This window comes from Marmota monax, unplaced genomic scaffold (genome assembly GCF_021218885.2).
Source record: "Marmota monax isolate L192 unplaced genomic scaffold, Marmota_monax_Labrador192_F-V1.1 WCK01_AAM20220418_F8-fsc00171, whole genome shotgun sequence".
Classification (NCBI taxonomy): Eukaryota; Metazoa; Chordata; class Mammalia; order Rodentia; family Sciuridae; genus Marmota; species Marmota monax.
The window spans coordinates 398320-423111 of NW_026694658.1; the positions used below are offsets into that span (position 1 = coordinate 398320).

Genomic DNA, 24792 nt, shown 5'->3' on the forward strand with positions numbered 1-24792 from the left:
GATAATAATTGTAGCTACCTCAGAAAGTTGAAATAAAGGCCAGGCAGGGTAGCCAGTTGACTAGTGTTAAAAGAAGGAAGGGAACAAAGAAATAGTTTCTAAATTTCTGGTATTTGAGAAACTTTTTAAAGAGATCCCGGGAAAAGGACCAACCTAACCCCATCAATCTCTTCTTTCCTTTAGGGCAGTTATTTACTAAGTCCCTACAAGTGAAATACAGCCCTAGGTCTAGGGATACAAGGAAAGGAAAACTGATGTGCTACTTGCCCTCAATGTAGTTTACCTCTAGATGAGAGAGAGGCATCAATCAAATACTATGGAAATATATGATTACAAATAGATGAATACCATAAAAAGATTTACACTATAAAAAGGTATATTTGGAAGCTGGTGGGGCTGAGGTAGGAGATCAAGGCCAGCCTTAGCAATTTAGTAAGACCCTGCTTCCAATGAAAAGGATGAGTAGTAGTTAGGTAAAACACTACTGAGTTCAGTCCCCAATATACAAAAAAAAAAAAAAAAAAAAAAAAAAAGAAAGAAAGAAAGAAAGAAGGAGAAAATAATAGGAAAACCTGACATAGAGTTTGAGAGGTCACATCAAGGGGGTGACATTGAGCCAGGCAGTAGTTAAGGTGGGATGAGGGAGTAGAAATACTGTTCTAGGTAGACTGACAACACAACATAGCCCCTGAGGCAAGAAAGGACACTGGTGGACTATAGCTGAGCACAGAGTGAAGGAAGGGAAGAGAGGAGAGGAGCCTAGAAAAAGAGGTAGTTCAGATAATCTGCTATCTTGGCAGTCTTCTGAGGACTTGGGACTTCATTCTGATAGAGTGGGAAGTTGCTGAATGGTTTTTAGCAGAAAATCAACAAGATCAAATTTTGCATTTTGAAAAGTTCACTCTGGTGTGGAGAACTGTATGCAGATTAAAGGCAGTTAGGAGTGTGTGGGGAGACCTAGGCAGAGGTTACTGTTCAGGCCAATGATGACATTCCCTAACCCTACTGGTTTGTTTCTCTGACATTGTTTCAGCGGAAGGTCAAGCCTTTTGTTGTTACAAAGTAAATGTGCATCAATTGTTAGCTATTATCTACAGTTAGAGATAAAAGGCTTAAAATTAATCCACCAGGAAGAATGAGTACATTGGAGTGAAAGGATTTCATTGAAGCAAAGAGATGTAAATCAGATAGTTTCCTTTCTAGATAGGAGGAGGAGGCTTCAGGAGTAAAAGGTGAATATCACTACAAGGGGGTCACCAGATTTCCCTGTGACATTGATGTGGCAGGTGGTATCTTGCCAAAGTTTATCTTCACTGCGCTTTGACAATAATGTTTGGCAAACCTTATTCTACTGAGGTTTGTGCTTTCTGGATTTTTGTTTGTTTGTTTTTAGTTATAGGTGGACACAGTGTCTTTATTTTACTTTATATGGTGCTGAGGATCCAACCCAGTGCCTCATGCATGCTAGGCAAGCACTCTACCTTTGAGCCACGACTCCAGCATGCTTTCTTTTGTTTTGTTGGGACACTACTGTGTGGCCCAGGCTGGTCTCAAACTCTTGGGTTTATCAAGTGATTCCCCTGCCTCAGTCTCCTGGGGAGCTGGGACTAAAGGTGCTTAACGCCAGAGCCTGCTATGGTGCCTTTTTTTTTTTTTTTTGTACCAGAGATTGAACTCAGGGGCACTAGACCACTGAGCCACATCTCCAGCCCTATTTCATATTTTTTATTTAGAGACAGGGTCTCACTGAGTTGCTTTGTACCTCACGGTTGCTGAGGCTGGCTTTGAACTCTTGATCCTCCTGTCTCAGCCTCAGGAGCCTCTAGGATTACAGGCATGCACCACCCCACCCAGCTCTCATTGTTTTGGGATAGTGCCAAGGGTGCAGACATTGCTGCATCTTGCAATTCTTTTTAACACTATGGAGTATTCATAGATGTCTAGGAAAAGAGTATCTAAATAAATTGTTCTGAAACTGAACCTGTGCGTTACTAAGCTAACTTAATTTCCGAGTAAGACAATGACAGACACTAGTATTTTTTTTTTTTTTTTTGGTGGGGGGAGGCATACTGGGGCTTGAACTCAGGGACACTGTACCACCAAGCTATATCCCTAGCCCCTTTTTAAATTTTTGAGACAGGGTTTTACTGATTTGCCTAGGGCCTCACTAAATTGTTGAGGCTGGCCTTGAGCTTGCAGTTCTCCTGCCTCAGCCTTCTGAGTTGTTGGATTACAGTTATGCATCACCATGCCTGGAAATACTAGTAATTTTTGACAACTGCTTTTTTTCTCTTGCTTCTATAAAGAATAGAATAGGCTAGGTTCAGTGATGTACACCTGTAATCCCCATGATTTGGGAGACTGAGATGGGAGGATTACAAGTTCGAGGCCATCCTGGACAACTTAGTGAAACTCTGTCTCAAAATAAAAAATTAAAAGAGCTGGGGATGTAAAAGCACCCCTGGGGCTGGAGTTGTGGCTCAGTGGTAGAGTGCTTGCCTCACACATGTGAGGTACTGGGTTCAATTCTCAGAACCGCATATAAATAAATAAAATAAAGGTCCATCCACATCTAAATATATATATTATATATATATATTACACACACACACACACACACACACACACTTGGGTTCAATTCCCATCAGTTACCCCACCAAAAAAAGAATTGAATACGGTTTGAATGTGATGGCAACCCAACTCCCTCATTTTGTCATGTATATATTGACAAAGCAGAATTCCTCAAGATGGTAGACTTTCACTTATATATAGAAGCTAAAAAAAAAAGTTGATCTTATAGAAGTAGAGAGTAGAATAGAGATCACAGAAATTTGAAAGGATAGGGAAAAGAGGGAAAGGAAAAGGATGGATATTAGGAATCAAATTACTGTTAGGAAGAATAAGTTCTAGTATTCGATAGCATAATGGGATGGCTATAGTTAACAAATTACTATATTTCAAAGTAGCTAAAAGAGAGAATTTTGAACCTTCCCTATACACACAAAAAAAGGTCAATGGAAAGGTGATAGAAATTCTAAGTATCCTGATTTGGTCATTATACATTGTATAATATAACAAAATATCATAATGTATCCCATAAATATGTACATTTTTCATATGTCAATTAAAAATAAAAATAAAAACAAACTGTAAGTCCTTGAAGTTTTCTTAAGAAATATGTTTTATATTTTATAGTGCTGGGAATTGAACCCAGGGCCTCCTACATGGTAGGCAAATACTCTGCTACTGAGCCACATCCCCAGTACTTTTTACTTTATTTGAGATGGGGTATTTACTAAATTGTCAAGGCTGATCTTGAACTTGTGATCCTCTTACCTCAGCTTTCCAAGTAACTGGGATTACAGGCTGCATCACCCTGCCTGGTTTATGGGAGTCTTTTGTTTGTTCACTTGCTTGCAGTACTAGTTATTGAAGCCAGGGCACTGTGCCACGGAGCTACATTCCTATCCCTTTTTATTTTTTATTTTGAGACAAGGTCCCACTAAATTGCTCAGCCTGGTCACAAACCTGCAGCCTCCACAGTCATTGAGATTACAGGTGTGTGCCTTTATGCCCCAGTTTATGTTTGGTTTTGTAGGAGTTTTAGACATAACAATCAATAGTTTTTTTTTTTTAATGCAACCATAGAAATCAAAATGAAAACAAATTTGTGGAGCCTGTGGTACTCCCATAACCTTAGAGCCTGACAAGTTTCTATTTCATTGTAAATCCACATGTTGAGAAAGAGTGTTAGAAATATACTTTAGATTGTAACATATTTCACAAACAAAGGATTACTGTCCAGGAGTATATTCAGGATTATAAGACTTCTACAAGAAAAAGACTAACAACTCATTCAACATCTCTAGCAATTAGAGAAATGCAAATTAAAACTACACTGAGGTTTTATTTCAGTCTAGTCAGAATGGCAATTATCAAGCATACAAGTAACAATAAATGTTGGAGAGAATATGAGAAAAAGGCACACTCACACATTGCTGGTGGGACAGCAAATTGGTGCAACCACTCTGGAAAGAAGTATGGAGATTCCTCATAAAACTTGGAAAGAAACCAAAATTTGATCCAGTTATCCCACTCCTCAGTATATACCCAAAGGACTTAAAATCAGCATACTACAGTGACGCAGCCACAACAATGTTTATAGCAGCTCAATTTGTTATAGCTAAGCTATAGAATCAACATAGATGCTCTGCAACAGATGAATGGATAAAGAAAATGTGGTATATGTATACAATGGAATATTATCCAGCCATAATAAAAGAATGACTTTATGACTTTTGCCAGTAAATGGATGGATCTGGAAACTCTCATGCTAAGTGAAATAAGCCAATCCCCCCCAAAAACAGAGGCAGAATGTTCTCTCTGTTATGAGGATGCTAACACACAGGGGATCAGAGAAGACTAGAAGTTCAATGGATTAGACAAAGGGGAATGAATTAAGAGAAGGTTGGCGGGATGGAAATAGGAAAGACAATAGAATGAATTGGACATAACTTTCCTACATTCGTAGATGAATGCACCACCAGTGAAAATCCACATCATGTACAACCACAAGAATGGGATCCTAGTTAGAATAAGTCATACTCCATGCATGTATAATATGTCAAAGTACACAGTACTATCATGTATATCTAAAAAAATTTAATTAACAAAAGATCTCAGTAGAAAAATAGGGAGTGGTTATAAGCAAGAAAAAAGTCTAACATCAAATAAATATATGCAAAGGTACTCAAATTCACCATTAAGGAAGAAAATTAATGTAAGAACAATAACAGGACTTCAAAGCCATCAGATTGGGAGAAAAAATTAAGTCTGAGATTTTCAAATTAGGGAGAATGTGGAATATGGGCAATTTATTTATTGCTAGTGGTTCTGTATTTGGTACAACCACTTTGGAAAGCCAATTGCAATCTAGTGAAGGTGAATATGTGTGTGTGTGTATACACATACACACACATGTGCACACACACACATTTTTATATCCTACAACCCATTAACTCCTTGGCATATATGTTCTAGACATAAATACATCCAAGAATATTCATTGTAGAAAAATAAACTATTATCTGATACTATCATATATGCAATTTATGAGTCTTCAAATTATGTGTCTCTTCCATAGAATGTTTGGTTCTTCTAGAGGCAGTAAGGGCTTTACTCTATAGCCTGAACTGTTTATTTATCATCTTGTTCAGTGGAGACCATAACATCAAGCCTCTAAACATAGCATTTCCATCCTAAGTTTTAGTAAATGGGATTTTAAAATATAATGAAATTTTCTTATTATGAATTTTTCCCATTATGCAGTAATTCAGGCTTTATATTTGTCATGATTTATTTATGCTGCATTTATTAATTCCAACTACTGATTTTTCAGAGAATGCAGTTATATCAGATTAAACCACTGGGTGGCGCAAATTCATGAGTCCAGGGAAAGTTCCTAACTTCCCAAGTTGCACCTATTGCTAAACTGTACCAAAGGAAGGAGGGCTGGGTAGAAGAAAAGACTTTTTGAGTCAGGCACAATATAATTCCAGCAATGGTGCATGCCTGTAATCCCAGCAACTCAGGAGGCTCAGCAATTTAGCAAGGCCCTAAGTAGCACGGCCCTTTCTCAAAATTAAAAAACATAAAATTTTTTTAAAAAGCTGAGTATGTGGCTTAGTAGTTAAGCAACCCTGGAATCAATCCCCAGTACCAAAAAGAAGAAAAGAAAAATCTTTTTGGACCTGAAGTTTCAATGTAAAATGGATCAATTTCCATAGATTGGATGATTGGTAAGTCAAGTCATAGAGTAAGGAAAAGAAAAAGATAGGGGAAAAAAGTGTTGGAATAATAAGGGAGAAGAGAAAGAAGAAGAGATATAAAGCCTAAGAGACAAGAATGTAAATCTAGAGAGACACATTCAAGTGTTACAGTATGGGTCAATAATTGCTGTATGGGTCCACGTTGATTTACATCTTCCTAGCAACCCATGGCAGCTTTTATCTGAAAATAGAAATTACTTCATTCTCTTATAGAAAATCATTATGCTATCCTTAGCTACCATTTGATGTTGTGACATCATCATAATTTAAGTGTCTACTATTAACATGATACTTTGCTCATAGAAAGTAATATAGACAAATTAATATAGACACTACAGCTTCGTGGAAAGTATGCATAAAAAATGAATAGCAACTCAAAGCAACATGAGGCCCATTGTGTGTATTCAGGAAATGAAATCCCTTTGGAGAGTGGGAGGGGAAAGGAGGACCATAGGACTCTCTTTGTCTCCTAGTCACAAATACATAAAGCAACTCTTCCTTGGAAAATGACACAAAGGGAAATGGTCTAGGTCAGAATATGATGGACAGTATTTAAAGGGGGTCTAAAATAAGAAGGGGTAGTTAAGGGTGGAGAATGATTAGGGCTGATGGCACCTCTGAGCCTATCCTTGCTTGCACTAACCTAAGGAAACAGAAAAGGAAAGACACTAAGTGCCTGCTCAGCACTTTCCAGAATCCTAGGTCACTCTGATTTTTGAGATCACAGTTATATCTAAAGAATGAAAAATGGCAAAATGTATAAAATTGTTGAATATTTTAAGTATTTTTTTAAATCAAGGAATGCTTTTAAAACAACCATACTATCGTGGCCATTAATGTCATTCAGCACTAACTTCAAAGTTTAAATTAGAGGTTTTGTGAATGTGCCTTCTTTGCCGAAGCAAATGTATACCTTAATCTTTGGACCTATCAAAAAAGTATTGAGGGGGGCTGGGGTTGTGACTCAGCAATAGAGTGTTCACCTCACATATGCAAGGCCCTGGGTTTGATCCTCAGCACCACATAAAAATAAATAAATAAAATAAAGATATTGTGTCCAACTACAACTAAAAAATAAATATTTAAAAAAAGTATTGGGGTGACATAGACACTTTGAAAAGTTGGAAGGACTTCTAGGAACTTTGAAAACTTGAATATAAACACAATAAATATGCCAATTGGAAATATGTAATAATACATTAACCGGAAAGGGGAATCAGGTTAAAAGTAGTAAGAAAAGTATGATATTGTGTAATATATGTGTCTTTTTATCATATCTATATGTATTTATAAACTTTCTGTAAAGAGATATATCACTGTCAGCAGTGGTTATCTCTAGAAGGAGAGATTAGGTATAACTTTTAATCCTTTATTCTTTATACTTTCCATTATTTTCAAAATTTTTAAAAATGAGAATGTACTTTAATAATCAGAAAAACAAAGTATGACAACTTTGTAAGAAAGAATTTGCAATAAGAACCATATACTTTGCAGAGGAGTAATTTGCACTTACATAGAAATGTTTTATCAAGTTGCATCTGTAATGGTGACACAGAGAATTGTGCCTGGCTCTGAAGCAATCTGAGACTAAAGTCCACATCCCAGAGTCCCCATAGGAGTTCTCCCTTCTGAACTGCCATCTCTTTGATCTCTTACTTTTCAAGAATCTCCACTAGAGAGGGAATATAGGATTCAAAGTTGTTAAATGACTAGGGAGTTAGAAAATCCACAGGGAGATCTTGCTTTGCCATGGGAAACAGATGTTCCCAAAGCAAAATACATAATTTTGACTCAGTGAATTTTTATAAAGAAAATCAATACAAATGTCCAAATTATACTCTTGCAGAAGAGTTGATAGGCATGGACTTTGCCACAGGTTTCATCTTCTGGGAAATTTCATGTTTCCAGATTAAGAGACATTCAGTTGTGGTGGGAAAGGCAGGGACATGTGGGGATGAATGCAGGCATTAATTCTAGACCAAGAGCTTCTAAGAACATGTTTTTAATAATCCTCCCAATTGGTCCCAGGAAAAGCAGGCACTTTCCTCCTATTTCTTTTAAATTTTTTAAAATATTTATTTATTTATTTTAGTTTTTTTCGGCAGACACAACATCTTTGTTTGTATGTGGTGCTGAGGATCGAACCTGGGCTGCACGCAGGCCAGGCGGGCGTGCTACCGCTTGAGCCACATCCCCAGCCCCACTTTCCTCCTATTTTATGGTCGAACTAAATAATAAGAGATGGCAGGATAAACTTAAGGTGATGTTGTGATTCAGTGGCAGGGTGTAATGTATTTATCCGAAGGCCACACCAGTGTTCTGTCCTTTCTGTCTGCCATATGTTCCATGTATGCTCTGTGGATCTTCAGATATTCTTTAGTGTTTCACCAAAACATGACATCACCCACGCTTTTGTCTCTTCTGTCTCTTCCAGGTTCAGCTTGTTCCTCTGCTATTATAGTACAGTTTTGAGAATCATTTTTTGGACAGTATTTGAAGTGAAAGAAAGAAGAATACAATGTATGTATGGCTTCTACCAGAGAACTAAGAAAACAGAATTACATAGAAGCAGGCACATATCACCAAAATGAAATGGTTTCAGAATCTTATGAAAAGAAGCAGGCTAACATCCACCATTCCCTTTTCCACTTAAACACTTCTTTAAGATCAGCTGTTTCCACTTTCTCACGAAACTCTTGCTTAGGCAGGTCAGACTCCATCACATCGTGGTCATAATCATTCTGCTCTGGAATCCTTATCCAAACTGTATGTATCACACTACTAAAATAAAATATATATCAGACCCACTTTAGGAATTCTGGATTGTGAGGAGACTTCACTTGAGTCTGCAGTCTCTAAGCCCCTTGGGAATGACTTATGAGGAGGGCTTTTGGAATGAGTAGGGTCAAGTTTCCTTCACCAGTGTGTTGATAGCCATATGCAATGGCAGAGGGTAAATCATAAAACCTGTGGACATTATTCTGGAAGAGCAGGACATTAGTTTGTAAGCTCAATGACAGCCAGTGAGCAGGAAGTCAGTTGTGAGGATAACGGAGGAGTTGGGATGTATGCCACACTACCAGCTGCCTTGCCCAGTTTCTTGGAGGCTGTGTTTAAGTCTTTTGTCAAAGAGAGCAATAAGATCCATTCATAGTACTTAGAGGGAAGGCCTTTGTTTTCATTTGATGGAATGGAAAGATATCCATTTTCATGGACATCCAAAGTGAATCACAGAGGCTTGTGGCAACGTCAGTAGCAGTGTGAGGGTAACTGCTCAGTCCAGGCTCTTCCTTCCCTGACCTGGCAGTACTGACAATAATGCCCCACCACCCCATGAAGATATAAATGTAACACTGGCAAGAAACTGCCCATATTGACTAATAATAGGGAGGAAAGAGTGGAGAAGAAATAGTGTATTCATTCAGAACAGAATTTTGCAAAAGTATGTCTGGTGCATAATAGTAATTCCTGTAGTTTTTTTCGCATTTGATGAGTTAGGAATGTCTTGTCCAACCTAAAGATTGAAGGGAAATATAAAGGATAATGAAAGATGTGAAGGAATATTTCTTCATATGTCAACAAAGGGATTGCTAAGTACAAAACCCCATATAATTCCAAGTACACTTCATTTTGCCTCTTTGTTACCCAATAATTACATAGAAAGTATGAAGAAGGTGCACATATGAATGAGAATTATAGCCCACTAGTAAAGTGCCATTCACCCCTTGCTTGATCTGTTTGCCCTGAATGGAAAAGGCCCTAAGTATGCAACTGGGGTGGATCCAAGATGCTTCAGGGATTCTGCTTCATTCCTGAACCAGGCCCAAACAATCTCATTTTGTTTTGAAAAGAGGCAGAGATTTGAACAGAGATTTTTGGGTCTGGCCAAATATTTTTAATAATCTCATTCCACACTCACCATAGCTGACCCCAGGTGCCATCAAGTTTTCTAAGTGCCTATTATGCTGTTATGAACATAATTATGATTTTTTAATCAAAGATTTTTCTTTCCAATTAGATTGTAAACATCTTTAACAGGGAAGCAGACACTCAGGTGTTCAGTAAAATTTTGTGGACTAGATGAAGGATTTAATGAATATTAGTGTAGCAATTAAAAAACATGGATTCTAGTTCTGTTTCTACCAGTGTGTGTGACCTTGAGAAAGTCACATATCCTCTCTAACCTTCTAATTAAGTATCAGTATCAGCTACCTACCCTGGCTACCTCCCAGAATTTTTGTGAGAAACAAATGAAATTATGTGTATAAAATTGCTACCTTATTACTGTTTTCATCCCCTTTTCATTCAGTAGCCTATTACGTTCATAGAAGTTCAATCCAAGTAGCTGCTACGTGATTACCTCTAATTCTGAGCTGGATGTTGTTGTCCCCTTCAAGCCTATTTCTGCCAATATTCAGTAGAAATGATAATGTGGAGTAAAGAACTAAGCTATACCATATTACAAAATCATGCTATTTGTATAGGATTGTCACCTAATATTAGGAGAAAATATTAACCTAGGCCAGAGTTCACCAAGAAATTGGCAGTGGGTGCCTGTAGCACTGTGATAAGGAAGATTGTAATGCCAGGTCTGAGTGGAAAGAGTGCTGTGCTTGATTATTGACATATGCACTTGATGTAGAATGGAAGAGTAGCAGTATGTGTACCATCCTGAACTAGATAATCTTTGAGACTATTATCAATGCTGTAATTCTACAAAAGTTTAATTTTTAAAGCCTTGTTTAATTTTTAAAGCCTAGGGGGCTGGGTTGTGGCTCAGTGGTAGAGTGCTCGCCTCGCACATATGAGACCCTGGGTTCAATCCTCAGCACCACATAAAAATAAGTGAATAAAATAATGTTTAAAGCCTGTTTGCCTTAGGGAACATTATTTGTCTTGAAGAAGGTGCCCAGCAATATCTCATATTGAAAGGCCAAGTCTACTCCTGGTAGGAAATATATTTAAAAGTTTCCATGCTGAGCCAGTGGTATGGTGTCTGTTTTAACCAAAGGGCACTATTAATTTATAATTGTGTCAGGAAACCCAGAGACAAGAAAAAGAAGAAAGTTGCAATGCCAAGTCTTCAAACTGTGTTCAAGAGTGGTGGTACCTAAATTTTACTTTACATAAGAATCACCTGGGGCTGGGGATATGGCTCACTGATAGAGCTCTTATCTAGCATCCGTGGACCCTGGGTTCAATCCCCAATACCATAAGGAAAAAAAGAAGAGTTACCTAAGAACAGGATGAATACATCTGTGAATTCTAAAGATTTTACAATTTGGGGGAGCCTTCTTAAAGAAGAACAATACAAATTTTAAAAGTACATAATCAGATGCATGGCTTTGAACAGGGTCATGGGTCCTGAAGCATAAGCTTCATTTATTTCACAGTAAATCCACCTATACTTAGGGAACTTTTTTAAAAAATCTTTAAAAATCTTAAGCTAGGCATGCTGGCATAGCCCTATGGTCCTAGCTACTCAGGAAGTTGAGGCAGGAGGATGGCTTTAATCTAAGATTTTATTTTATTTTTAATTTTTGGTACTGGAGATTGAACTCAGAGACATTCAACTACAGAGCCACATCCCCAACCCTATTTGTTGTGTTTTATTTAGAGACAGGGTCTCACTGAGTTGCTTAGCGCCTTGCTTTTGCTGAGGCTGGCTTTGAATTCGCTATCCTTCTGCCTCAGCCTCCCAAGCTGCTGGGATTACAGGCATGCACTACCATGCTTGTCAAATCCAGGATTTTTAGACCATCCTGGACAACATAGCAAGATCTCGTCTCAAAAAAAAAAAAAAGAAAAGAAAAGAAGATTCCTGGCTCCACTAGACATTGTGATTCAGTTTATCTGTCCCCAGAAGTATGTATTTTCAGTAAGTATCTCATTGGATTATGAGTGGACTGATGTTAGGAAAATAGCAGTACAGATATCTGACATATAGAAAAATTACCCACTTTTGCTTTATAACTAAAGCAGTTCCCAACCTCCCTGCACTTATATGTTAATCCTGTTTTCTCTAAACAAATGACATAAACCACACAGTGAACACCTCCCTTCTCAGGCTGAGAATCTGCCTGGGATTCAGCTGCCCCAGGGTGCTGGTCTCTCTTCTTTTGCCTTCTCCACAACTGCTGGCATTGGCACAGTCTTCTGGCTCCTAGGCATCGACTCTGAAGGAGAAAAATGACTGATATCAACTTTCTTTTTCTTTTTTTGTGCTGCTAGGGATTGAACCCAGGGCCTTGTGCATGCAAGGCAAGCACTCAACTAACTGAGCTATATCCCCAGCACCTCTGGTATCAACTTTGGTTAGATGGCTGATAAACATTTGATTATCTTCCAAACCTCATGCCAGAACATTTAAAGGAAATCATCTTTTTTTCTCTCTTTTTTCTTTTTTGTAGTACTAGTGCTCTACCACTGAGCTCCCAGTTCTTCTTATTTTTTATTTTAAGACAGGTTCTCGTTAAATTGCTGAGGCTAGCCTCTAATTTACAATTTTCCTGCCTCAGCCCCCTGAGTTGCTAGGGTTACAGGTATATACCACCATTGTGTTAGAACTACCCTTCCTAGAGAATGTCTTGCAGTAGTCAAAGGAACTCACATGGGGTGAGTGCCTCCTATGTGTCAAGTGCCTCTCACATAGGAGCTCTAATAACATGAATAACTGCATGCAAGGAAAATGAGTCCCATTTTGCAGATGAGGCAACTATAGTAGGAGAAGTCAATCAACTTTAACCAAATCACTTGGCTAATGAATGTGAGTGACAGATTTATCAAAACCCCAACGTCTGCTTTCCTCACTAAACCAAGCTGCCTTTGGAACAGAAGGAGGTCTTTAAAGATCAAGTCCCAGGACCCAGTATACCAGCAAACTTACAGGGCATGGGACTTCAAAAATGACACATATCATAATGGCAACTCCAGTGACCAACAGGGTGACAGCAATCAGAAATTTGACCACAATACTCCATTTCTGCCTTTTTGCTAGGTCCTCATCTGTGACTAAATGGAGAGAGAGAATTTGAGTAAGGGAGTATATTGACCCTTTGACTTGAAGTTCTCCTGGCTCCCAGACTAAGAAGGACCCAGCTTGACTCAGAAGCAGAGGCTATATTTCCATTTTAGACTCAGAATCAGGAGTGGGATGGGCACGATAGTCTCTTCTCTAACCTCTTTTGCAACATACACCCAACGAATCATTTCTCTGTATTTGGGATTCCATATCATGTAGGGCTGATTCTTGCATTCTCAGAGGAAGAGAAGGCTTGAATGCACAAGGAGTTCTAAGCTTTACCTTTCCATCTCAAGTCTTCTCAGAGTCCCTACCCACTTTCTCTGACACATTGTGTGGGATTAGAAAATCACCTTTTTTCTGTGCTTCTCTTGGTTTTTGTAGGTTATAGGAGGAACAAAGGTGAATTGGCATTGCTTCTGGATAATAAATCAAATCTGGGGTAAATGGCTCATGTGCATTTTATTATTTCTAATCTCATATTTACTTTTCCTTTGGTAGAATCTAGGATGTAATTCAGATTTACAAAATTCAAATCTTACAAAACTTAATTGCTAGACAATTTAGAGAGGACTTTCTTTTTTTTTCTATTTATTTTCTTCCTCCCTCCCTTCCTCCCTTCTTTCTTTCTTTGTTTCAAGTGTGTATATGTATGTGTGTGTGGTGATGAGGGTTGAACCCAGGGGCACTCTATCATTGAAGGACATCCACATCCCCTTTTATTTTTTTTATTTTGAGATAGGGTCTCCCTAAATTGCTGAGGCTGGCCTCAAAATTATGATCCTCCTGCCTCAGTCTTCCAAATCAGTTGGGATTACAGATGTGCACTAACACACGTGGCTGGGAGAGTTGTTTCTAAAAACAATGAGGATGAAAACATGCAGTTGGTTGGTATCACCACTGAAATAATTGCTTAGTATTTAAATGTTACCCACCTATGCATGCAGTGACTAGAATTATCCATCACATGAACAGAACTTACTGTATCCCCAACGCTAGCTACAAGATGAGCTCATTTGTGTGGAGGTAAAGGTTCATTGATGGCATCAAACTACAAACATTTCTGGGACCTTTTTTTATGGAGAAGCTAATTTTTACATTAAAAAATTGAGTGATTTTTTTTTTAAAAATATTTATTTATTTATTTTTAGTTTTCAGCGGACACAACATCTTTGTTTGTATGTGGTGCTGAGGATCGAACCCGGGCCGCACACATGCCAGGAGAGCGCGCTACCGCTTGAGCCACATCCGCAGCCCCAATTGAGTGATTTTTTAAATGTAAAGTCTAACTTCTCAAACTCCAGGAAAATCTTACGAACCCATACTGATGTTGGGGCTAAAAGTATTTCTTTCGTTCTTGTTTTATATTTCTGATTATTCTGTACCTTGTGTCAAAGAGCTAGAAAAATCACTAGTACTTGTAGTTTTCTCTTCTTCTTTATTCCCAGAAGTTGTGGAGGTGGTAGTGATGGGAAAAGTCTCTAATGACGTCCTCATCATGGGGTAGAACTTACATTGGGAGATCCCTGGCAAAAAAGCTATAAAACAAAAAGAAACAATGAAAGGACAACTTTCAGAGAAAATTTTATCTACCCTTGATATTACCTGACAAAACCCTTGTTCTAATTACCTGATAAACTTCTAACTGTGGCCCTATTGACCTGTCTGTCCATAGGTTTAGGGTGTGAGTATAAAATAATGCCAAGAATAAATGAGGATTATGAATTTGGATAAGAAGAGATATGGATTAAGTCCCTATGGGGCCTTTGACTAACACAGGATCAGAGTAAAAGAGTAAGCCATATCTTATTTGCCTATCATTCTTAAAGCTGTAATAATAATAAATATGGAGGGTGTAACAGTATTGGAAGTTTCCTTCTTTAATAAAAGTGACTCCAAAGTTCAAAGATGTGCAATATTATAATTTCCTGAATGGCTGCTGCAAATCTGTTTAGTGCATCCTTGGTTTACTACTGTGAGAGGGAATTGGGAAAGCAAAAGGAATGGGAAGATGGAAAGTCCACCCAGGTTCACATACTTCTCAATCATTTATTCAGCAGATGTCCAAAAATGAATATCTATTATGTGCCAGGCACTGCTTCAGTATTTTCTATATATTGTTGGATGAATTCTAGCAAGAGAGCAAGCAAAGAGGAGGGAGGGTTGTGGGGTGGGATGGGGGAAGCAGATAACAATGAATATAACACACATTATAGTATGTTAAGAGGCGATAAGTGCTACAAAAAAAAAAAAACACGTAAAACAAAGCTCGAGGGATGCAAATGGGCAACCTGCATTCTAGACTGTTTCTTTAAGAAATTGAGAATTGAGCCAAGATTTGAAGGAGTTGAGGGGATCCACTGAACAGATGCCTGGGGAAGTAGTAACCAAGCATATGGGAAATGAGAGAAAAGGCCCCAGAATGTGCCTGGTATGTTACAATTTTAGAGGCAGAGCAAGAAGACCAGTGAGATGGCATGGATTCAGCAAGGGGGACAATTGCTCCACAAGAAAAGGGTTAATATCACTTACGGACTCATAAGCTGGTTTAAGGATCTTGGTTTTTATTTGATTGAAATAAGATCTATTGTAAGATTTGGGGGAGAAGAATGACAGAAGTTTGTTTTGATCACTAGACTGCTGTGTTGGAAATGGTCTGTGGGGGGCAAGGGTAGAAGCTGGATAACCTGCTAGGAGGCTGTCAAAGAAATTCAAATGAGGGGTGATGTGATCCAGTCTAGGAGTGGAAGTAATGAGGAGCAGAAGGATTCTGGCTGTAATCTGGAACTAATAGCTTCATGTGCCTTCAGAATTGACCTAATCCAAATCAGATACTGTGATTCTTGTCCATTTTGATGGTCTTATATAATTGCTTATTAAAGTCTGTAAATTCGATGTGACTTTTCTAAATTACTCTCACATGTCCTAATTAAGTCCATGTGAAAATGATAGTTCTTCAGAGTCTGGTGGCCATAGACCAGGCAAGTAATAGTTCCTGATTTCAGTTGAATTAGGAAGACAGTGTGGGCAGAGAGGTAGAGATAGACTTAAAAATCAACAGGTTCAAAGGAAAAAAATGAAAGAAATTATGAAGTGATAACATATACGTTTATAAGAGAGATGATGGCTGGGAATATAGCCCAGTTGGTAGAGTGCTTGCCTCTCATGCACAAGGCCCTGGGTTCAAACCCCAGATGAAAATAAGTAATTTATCTCACTTTGGACAAGGTACATAAATTCTCTGAGTTTTGGTTTTCTTAATCTGAAAATGGTACAAATAATACTTCGTATATTTGTTTCTCAAGGATGTTATAAAGATCAGAAACAAATAAAAATGAGAAAGTGGGTATAAAAACACTTTGCAAATTGAGTGATATTATGATTGAAAGAAGAAGGAAAACCTAGAGATTGTCTCTTTAAGTGGAAGAATTCTGCCTTCTAACCACAGGGATAATGGATTTCATTGTGGCAGATGTTCCTTCCTCCTGGGAACCACTGCTTCAAATTCTACTAAATTACTAAATAGGCTTCATCTGTCAGTATATTTTCAGCCTACCTTCTATCTTCTTTTTTTTTAATAATTATTATTTTTTTTAAGAGAGAGAGAATTTTAATATTTATTTTTTAGTTTTCGGCAGACACAACATCCTTTGTATGTGGTGCTGAGGATCGAACCCGGGCCGCACGCATGCCAGGCGAGCGCTCTACCGCTTGAGCCACATCCCCAGCCCTCAGCCTACCTTCTAAATGAAAGTCCATTGGCAGCTCATCTCTTTCAGGTCTCATCTGTTAGGTTTTAGCACCAAAGTGGAGCAGGGAGTTTGTAAAAAAAAAACACTTTATTCCCAGTGGTGATGGAATTGCAATATTAGCTCCCCTCCCCATCCCCTATACTGGGGATCGAACCTAGGGGTGCTTAACCACATCTCCAGAACTTTTTTTTTTTTTTTAACTTTTCATTTGGAGACAGGGTCTCACTTAATTGCTGGGGCTGGTCTCAAACTTGCCATCCTCTTGCCTCAGCCTCCCAAGTTGCTGGGATTACAGGCATGTGCCATCATCCCTGGATCCCAGCCCTTTTCATTTTATTTTGAGACAAGATTTCTTTGAGTTGCCCATGTTGGTCTAGAACTTGTGATCCTCCTGCCTTTCCCTCCCAAGTAGCTGGGATTACAGTCATGTACCACCACACCTGACTGGAAAGTTTCTCCTCTTAATTAATGTAGAATCTGAACAATAAGGAACTAGGAAATATAGACTCTGTCATCAGTGATAAAGACCTAGTGAGTAATTTTTCTCCACAAGAAGGAAATTTCAGAATATTTGTAACAGAGGGTCTTTCCTTTGACTAAATTCTATAAACAGCAACTGTCTCCTTCTTTCTGTTTTTTCATTCTTTGTCCACCCATGTCTTCTGATAACATTGCAGAATATTCCCATCCTTCTGGCTTCAAATTCTTGTTTTATATGAGGATATTTTCATGAACTATCTTGGACATCCTCCTATGTAGACTTATCTCATCACAGTGCAGTCATTCAGAGTGCATCTCTTTTATGACCCTTGTAAATTTGTATTTACCTAATTTTTATTTCTATCCTATTTGAGACCTGTCACATACTGGTAATCAAATTGGTGTAAATTCAGAAGAAGCAGTTTCAAACTTATAAAAGAGGTTATGATTCAAAAGTTGTTTATACTTTCTAAAACTCTTGTTTTACATTGTTTGGGATTCATCATTATAGTTTTATAGAAATATATGGTGAATGATGATTAGGTTCTCAGACTACTCCTCCATTAAGTCTCTTCACATGGCTCAAATAATATAGGGTATACTTTAAATTCTGAATCCCAAAACCAACCACCCTCATGAAGGAAAGCTGGAAGGCTTGCTCAGGGCAAATTTTTTAATTAGGTCAGGTTGATCTTTGGCATCTCTCCTTTTCCTTAACCTCCCAGATTTCCTTGTTTAGAATTTCTAAGAACTAATGTCTTTAATTTCCCAGAGCTCCACAATGCATAATATTATGTTTATTCTACCCAAGCCCTGTTGACTCCAAAATGACATAGGCCCACTAATTCTCCATTATTAGTACCATGGAATCAAGCAGGGTGTCATATGTTAAGAGGAAAACAATCTGATTGAATTGATATTGAATAACAGAAAGTCTAAAATCCTGCTAAAGGGTTTTGAGTTTTTAAGAGTTTATTTTTTTCTTCATACAGTCAACACTGGTAGAATTTTAGAAAGTATAATAAAAGTGAATGTAACATTCAAGTCATGTGAGAATATATAATTTACCATAGCTAGGTCATATCCTGTGAGTCTATCCACTTACATCCCAATCTCTAGTTTTTAAACTTGTTTCCCTATTATTTTACTTGTGAACCCTTCAGTTTCTCTAAAAATGTCAAGTTTTATTTTTCCAGCAGTATAGCAGCAGCCTCTAAGGGATGGCCTGTATATAAAGGGGGGAACTGTCTTGGTGAGAATATCTCTTGGTGAGAAACTACTTGACAAAAAGAATGGGTAGAAAAAAGAAAGGAGAGCAAAAGCAGAGAAACTGAAGACTGAGGTCACGAACCACTGCCCAGGCTGGACGTGGTGTGGCACACATCTATAATCCCACCTGCTTGAGAGGCTGAGGCAGGAGGATTGTGAGTTCAAAGCCAGCCTCAGCAACTTGACAAAGCCCTACACAACTCAGCGAGACCCTGTCTCTAAATAAAATATACATTTAAAAAAAAAAAGGCTGTGGATGTGGCTCAGTGGGTATACCTAGGTTCAAACCTCAGTACCAAAACAACAACAACAACAACAAAAACAAAGCCACAACACAACAACAACAACAAAAACCCTGCTGAGTAAATGAGGGGAAACAAGTATTCTCACACAGTGTAGGTGGGAATGCAAAATATGACCACGTCTGAGAAGGGTAACTTAGCAAAATCTTATAATTTTTTTATTTTCTTTTCTATGAAATCTTTGATGCAGCAATCCTGCTTCTTGGAATTTATCTTCTTGCTAAATGGCAAATACAAAAGAAGAATGTACACCATCATGGCCTACAGCATTGTTTGTAATGGCAAAAGACTAGAAAAACCAACATATTCATTAATATAGGACTGGTAGAATAAGTCATGGTACAGCGACACAATACTGTACAACTGCTAAAAAGAACGAGGCAGGAGCCAGGGGTGGTGGCATACTCCTGTAATCCCACAACTCTGGAGGCTGAGGCAGAAAGATCCCAAGTCTAGGAAAGCCTCAGCAACTTAGCAAGACCCTGCTCAAAATAAAAAAGGCCTGGGAATGTAGCTCAGTGGTATAGAGTACCCCTGGGTTCAATCACCAGTACCACACACACACACACACACAGAATGAGGCAGGACTGGGAGTGTAGCTCGGTGATAGCCTTGTGCTCAGCATTTACCTGGCTTGGCCCTGGGAACAAGAGTACAATGTCTAGCACAAAAAAAAAAAAAAAAGCAGATATAATGACATGGAACAAACTATAAGATGTATTGTTAAGTTGAAAAAACAAGGCACAGAACAGTATGAATTGTGTGCAACCATTTATGTACATTATGTACATTATTATTATGTACATTATGTACATTTATGTACACCCATACATGCTTAGAGCATCTCTGGGAGGAAATAGAATAGGTTGAGTAAGTGGTTTCCTCAGGGATAGAGAACTGGAGGAATAAGAGAAAGGAATAGAAGGGAGACTTACTTTTCACTGCAGTGTGCTGTGTGAATATTTTACTGTGTGTATCCAAAATAAATTAAAAATTAAAAATATTGTCAAAGAAGACTTATAAGAAATGAAGATCATTTGAAAAAACCATAGGATACCAGGGCTACAAGGGATCTTTGGGATTAGAAAATTGGTTCTCAGAGAAAATAAAGATTCACCTAAGGGGAGGATAATCTATTTCCTTGTGGCTTTCTTTAGCTGCTACTAAGCACCAGCTGCTATGTCAATTAAAAGTGCATACATCCATCTCTTCCAATCTCACCTTTGCCTGTTAGAATGGATCCAGTCTGTAACTTGGATGTGGGGATTAGGTGACAGCTTGGGGAAGCAGAGCTGTTTCTATGGGGAGCAGCAATGACTCTTAGGTTCTTCAGAACAGGTTTGACTTCTGGCCTCCCCTCCAAGTACAGAAGGTTGACTTTCACTTTGCTCCCAGAGCCAAGGCACTGCAGTGTAGCCATAGTCTGATTTTGGATGAATGTGGCCCTTTTGGCTTCTGTGTGAGTTTCTGAAGGAAGAGCCAGAGAGAACAATGAAGCTTTTTAAAAATATGAACAGTGCCCAGCTAACTCAGTTCCATTTGTGAACCCTGTTAAACTCCATTGCTGCACTTTCACCTCTTTCTCAGTATGTATTTATGACACTAAATAATGCAAGTCCTGCTTTTCTTCCATCCTGCTATAGGTTCCATAAAGATAGGTGACTGCTGTAAATTCAGCACAGAGAAATGTTCATAGATTGTTTTCTTTAATTCGATGAACAGGTGCTGTCTCATCTTTCTTTGTCCCCATCTTTGATTTATATAGGCATGCCTTAATTACTAAGTGAATTTAAAGATTAGTTTTCAGAAAATCTCCACGGGGAGGGGATACATATCTTTAAAATAGTATATTTGAGATCTGGGCTAAGAAGGGAGGAGACAAGGCACCTTTTAAAGACAAAAATTTCTTGGTACGGAAAAGTGTTTTTCTAGATAGAGCCTGTTTCCTACCTTGCATTAGAAATTCCCTCATGCTTTTCACATCCTTTGGGAAGAGCCCAGGGAACTGTTCCACTTGGCAGCTGCTTTCTCTGAGGTCTAGGGGAAAAAAAGGTCAGAATTTATTGGTACTTACTTGTTGGAATTCTGGGCATAGGAGAGGGATACAAAAGAATAAAGTTCCTACTCATAAAACTTGCAGCCGGGGAGATTAAATACTGCCTATAAAAAAGACTTTAAAACACACAAATGCATACAAGTAAGAATTAGCCTATTATAAAGAAAACTGAATACCAATCTACTGCTCTTAGGACAAAGAAAAGTGAAATAAAGTTACCAAGTTAATGAAAGAGTAACTAACCTATTCCCTAAAGGAAAAATGATGATTTCTCTTTTCCCTCTTCTTCTGCCAACTGTATTAAAGAGCACGTTTGGAAGATTATTAAGTATTGCCTTGGACATTTTATCTCTATGGATTTTCACAGACTCATAGATCATAGTTATCTGTGCATTTTGGCACACATGTGATTTACAGGGTATAGGAATTTTCATAATTTGTTATATTTGGCAACTACCGCACCATCCACTATTTTCCTTAACTCTAAATAGCTAATTTTAGAGATGAAATGTTTAGGAAATGCTGAAAAGCCATATTTTAAATAAAGTTACCAAAGAACAGCATATAGTTTCATTCCACCCTCAAAGTACCTTTTCCCTCAACTCTCCCTACCCACAGCACCCTGTCTAAATATGTGGACATGCCACCTTAAAAATGAAGGCAACATGAGCTGGGGCTATAGCTCAGTGGTAGAGCACTTGCCTTGCACGTGTGAGGCACTGGGTTCGATCCTCAGCACCACATAAAAATAAATAAATAAAATAAAGGCATGCAGTCCATCTACAACTACATTTTTTTTTAATGAAGGCAATGTCTTATAAGGAATTATGAATTTGGGTGTCTTAGGTGGGGACAATATGGAAACTGTGACAGCATGCTTTCATAAAGAAAGATAACAGTGAAAGGACTTTTAATGTTAATTACATGAGCCATACAGGAGAATGCATTACATTCACATCATGAATAAGTTGAGTAAGTTGCAATCCTGCTTAAAGGCAAGAGGACGTATGGTATAACTTCTGGAAAGTATCACTTGCTGGGTATTGGCTATTTCCCTTCTGGTGGAAGAGACTCAAAATATTTCTTAGGCCTCTCTTTTCCATGATATTATCCTACACAAGTACTTACCTTTCTTGTTGGAATCATAGGATACAATGATTAGGCTGAAGACTAAGATGGTATCCATGTTAGCTTGAGCACTCATGACAAAGATAGTCCACTGTTAATCTGTCATTGCCCCTTATACTCTTGCTGTAGTTGCTTTCACTTGCCCTGAAACCAGGTTTCACCCTGTGAGAGTCTGGTTCCACCCTAATTATTTTGTCTTATTTCCTGAAGACCCAGGAATAGAGCTGATTGGAGAAAGAGTCAAGTCTGTTTATTAATGATTGACTTGGAAGGTCTTCCCCTGACTTTACTGCTGGGTGCTGACACAGAGAACTGTAATTACCTAGAGGTTTCCCTAGTATAAAGGGTATAAACATCCAGTGATATGTTCACTGACATTTGCAGATAGACACGTACACATTCAATACATGCCCACTGATACAGGCACAAAGATACACCAACATAAAAGGATGTGGAGATTTCTATTAAGGAATGCAATTTCTAGAGAGAACAAGAAAGTAGGACAGAATGACTCAGTGACTTACACTGGAGAGAGAACTGGAATAGGAATCAATATAACTGGGTTCTAGGGCTCTGTTATTAACTATATCACATTAGGAAAATTAATTAAATTTTTAGGATTTAAATTTTCTATAAATGGAGAGTCCAAACAAAAATATCTCTAGAATTCATTCACAGTTATACACATAAATTCAAGAGCACAGATGTAGCTATCAAGTTTTGCATATTGTCACACTCCTAAATAGTGAAGTAAGTATAGGTTAACATTCCTATGATTAATGGGTTAAGAGGTGAAGAGCTAAATACGATAGGTGAGTGATATAGTTTGCAGTTTGGAAAAGTTTTCCTAGACAAGTAAGTGATGTTGAAGATTTTTCCAAAATTGCATCTTTTAACAAAGAGTATACACTTAATGTAATACTTTAAAGACTTTTTGATGGTGTAGCTAAGTAGATCATAAAGGAGAAATGAAGATTACTCAGATACTTGCCGAAGTCCAGAGCCTCTGCAGCCTTTCTACCCACTGTAAATGTCCTCCAATGGAGCCAACATGGGTTTAACCAGATATGAGAGGCTCTGGAGGCTGAAACTGATTGGTACAGTTATAAAGGGAGCTTGGTGCAAAAGACTTTCCAGGAGGGGCCTTATGAGATTTCAATCAAATTTCATTTAAATACCACCCTGTCTCATGACACTTTAATACAGCTTGAAATCTGGCTAAAATGAGCATCACAGAAGTCTTTGTGGGGAAAACTAAAGGGAAGGAATGTTACTGCAGGACATTTTAGCTGAAAGTGGAAGAAGAGGAAGTGGTGGGCATCCAGACACAGAGCAAGCCACTCCCTTCCCTCTCCCCAGTACTGTGGATTGAACCCAGGGCCTAGGCTTTCTAGGCAAGAAATTTACTGCTGAACTACATCCCCAGGCCCCACACCCTTTTTAAAATGTTTTTAGTTGTAGATGGACACAATGCCTTTCTTTCTTTCTTTCGTTTTTAATGTGGTGCTGAGGATCAAACCCAGGACCTCACACATGCAAGGTAAGCACTCCACTTCTGAGCCACAGTCACAGCCCCCTTTTTATTTTTCTGAGATATGGCTTCACTAAATTGCTGAGGCTGGCCTCAAACTTTCAGTCCTCCTGCCTCAGCTGGGATTACATCTGTGTTCTACCACACCCAACCAGAGCAAATATTTATTAGTATTGTTCCCTTTTTCCCTGCTACAGTTGCCTGATACTCTTAGCACAGGAGGAGATTAGGGCAAAATAAAGGGATCCATTGCCTCTCTTGGGTTTTATGGTTTTTCTTTACTGTTTTCTTAACATGATTACATGGTTCTCTACTCCTTTGTGATATTGACCTCACTGTTCTATTTGAAATTTTCTGTAGATTAGTTCCTAGATGCCACATTGCAGTACTGCCACCTTGTAGTTGTGGTAGGAATGATCTGAGGGCTTGATATTCTCACCTGTGACACAAGGTGGCAGAAGAGCTCACTTTTACCAAAAGAGACCTTATGCTTGGGGGAAAATAAAGTAGTTTTCTTTTATCAACTCTCAGATCCTAACTCTTCCTTTTGTAATTTGGAGGCCCAAAAGGTGGCCTGCATATTGAAGCAGGTCGTACTGTGAGGAACAGAGAATCAGGAGAGCTGCAATTAATAAGGAAAAAAAAATAGTGGTAGAGAACTAGATCCAGAACTACTTCTCTACAATTTTTTTTTTTTTGGTGGGGGGTGGGAAACAAGGATTGAACTCAGGGGCACTCGATCACTGAGTTACATCCCCAGCTCTACTTTTTTTCTTTTCTTTCTTTCTCTCTTTTTTTTTAATTTAGAAATAGGGTCTCACTGAGTTGCTTAGAGTCTCTTTTTGCAGAGGCTGGCTTTAAACTTCAGATCCTCCTGCTTCAGCCTCCCAGGCTGCTTGGATTACATGTGCCACCACACCAGCCAGGCTCAGCTGATTTTTTAATTGTTTGATATGTCTGTGAAGGAGAGGATATCAATTCGGATCTCCTACACACACACACACACATACAGAAAGAAAGAAAGAAAGAAAGAAAGAAAGAAAGAAAGAAAGAAAGAAAGAAAGAAAAGAAAGGAAGAAAGAAAGAGAAAACACATCAAATTTGGAAGGAAACAAAGATATAGCAAGTGAGTTTTATGATGTGTGATGTATGCAGTCCAGAGATGTGACTGCTGGAAGAGAGGAGAAAACTAAGGCTGAATGTCAGAGTGTGTCTGGAGGAGGAACCCGATAGGAAGAAGGCCCACCTAAGTTCTAGTTTAGATTCCGTAATAAACTAAGTCACTTGAACAAGTCACTTAAACTCTCTGGCTTTTGTTTAATTTTCTTTAATAAGTTGGTTGGGGGCTGGGGATGTGGCTCAAGCGGTAGCACGCTTGCCTGGCATGCGCGCGGCCAGGGTTCGATCCTCAGCACCACATACAAA

General features: G+C 38.4%; 2 protein-coding genes across 8 annotated transcripts in view; one reads left to right on the forward strand and one right to left on the reverse strand.

Moving 5' to 3' along the window:
• Acaca (acetyl-CoA carboxylase alpha) overlaps nt 1-24792 on the forward strand; it is a 278427-nt gene that overhangs the window by 10600 nt on the left and 243035 nt on the right. The gene's annotated exons all lie outside the window — the stretch shown is intronic.
• Nucleotides 7184-22006, reverse strand: CUNH17orf78 (chromosome unknown C17orf78 homolog). Of its 3 annotated transcripts, XM_046423265.2 has the most exons (7): nt 21837-22006; nt 20603-20689; nt 19874-20119; nt 14235-14387; nt 12715-12839; nt 11882-12004; nt 7184-9342 (listed from the first exon to the last, which is right to left on the reverse strand). In XM_046423265.2, exons 1-7 carry the CDS (start codon nt 21910-21912, stop codon nt 9250-9252), a joined length of 903 nt encoding a protein of 300 aa, XP_046279221.1. In that variant the 5' UTR covers nt 21913-22006; the 3' UTR covers nt 7184-9249. The 3 variants fall into 3 exon arrangements, with proteins under 3 accessions (XP_046279221.1, XP_046279219.1, XP_046279220.1); XM_046423263.2 differs by having other exon boundaries at nt 7184-12004; XM_046423264.2 differs by lacking the exons at nt 7184-9342; nt 12715-12839; nt 14235-14387 and having other exon boundaries at nt 11796-12004.

Excerpts from the sequence above, each read along its gene's own strand:
- CUNH17orf78 (XM_046423263.2), bottom strand. The coding sequence starts at position 21,912 with ATGAGTGCTCAAGCTAACATGGATACCATCTTAGTCTTCAGCCTAATC. Across the intron at positions 20,690-21,836 it reads CTATGATTCCAACAAGAAAG|ACCTCAGAGAAAGCAGCTGC; the intron begins GTAAGTACTTGT and ends TTTTTCCCCTAG. Across the intron at positions 12,005-12,714 it reads TTTTTGAAGTCCCATGCCCT|AGTCGATGCCTAGGAGCCAG; the intron begins GTAAGTTTGCTG and ends TTTCTCCTTCAG.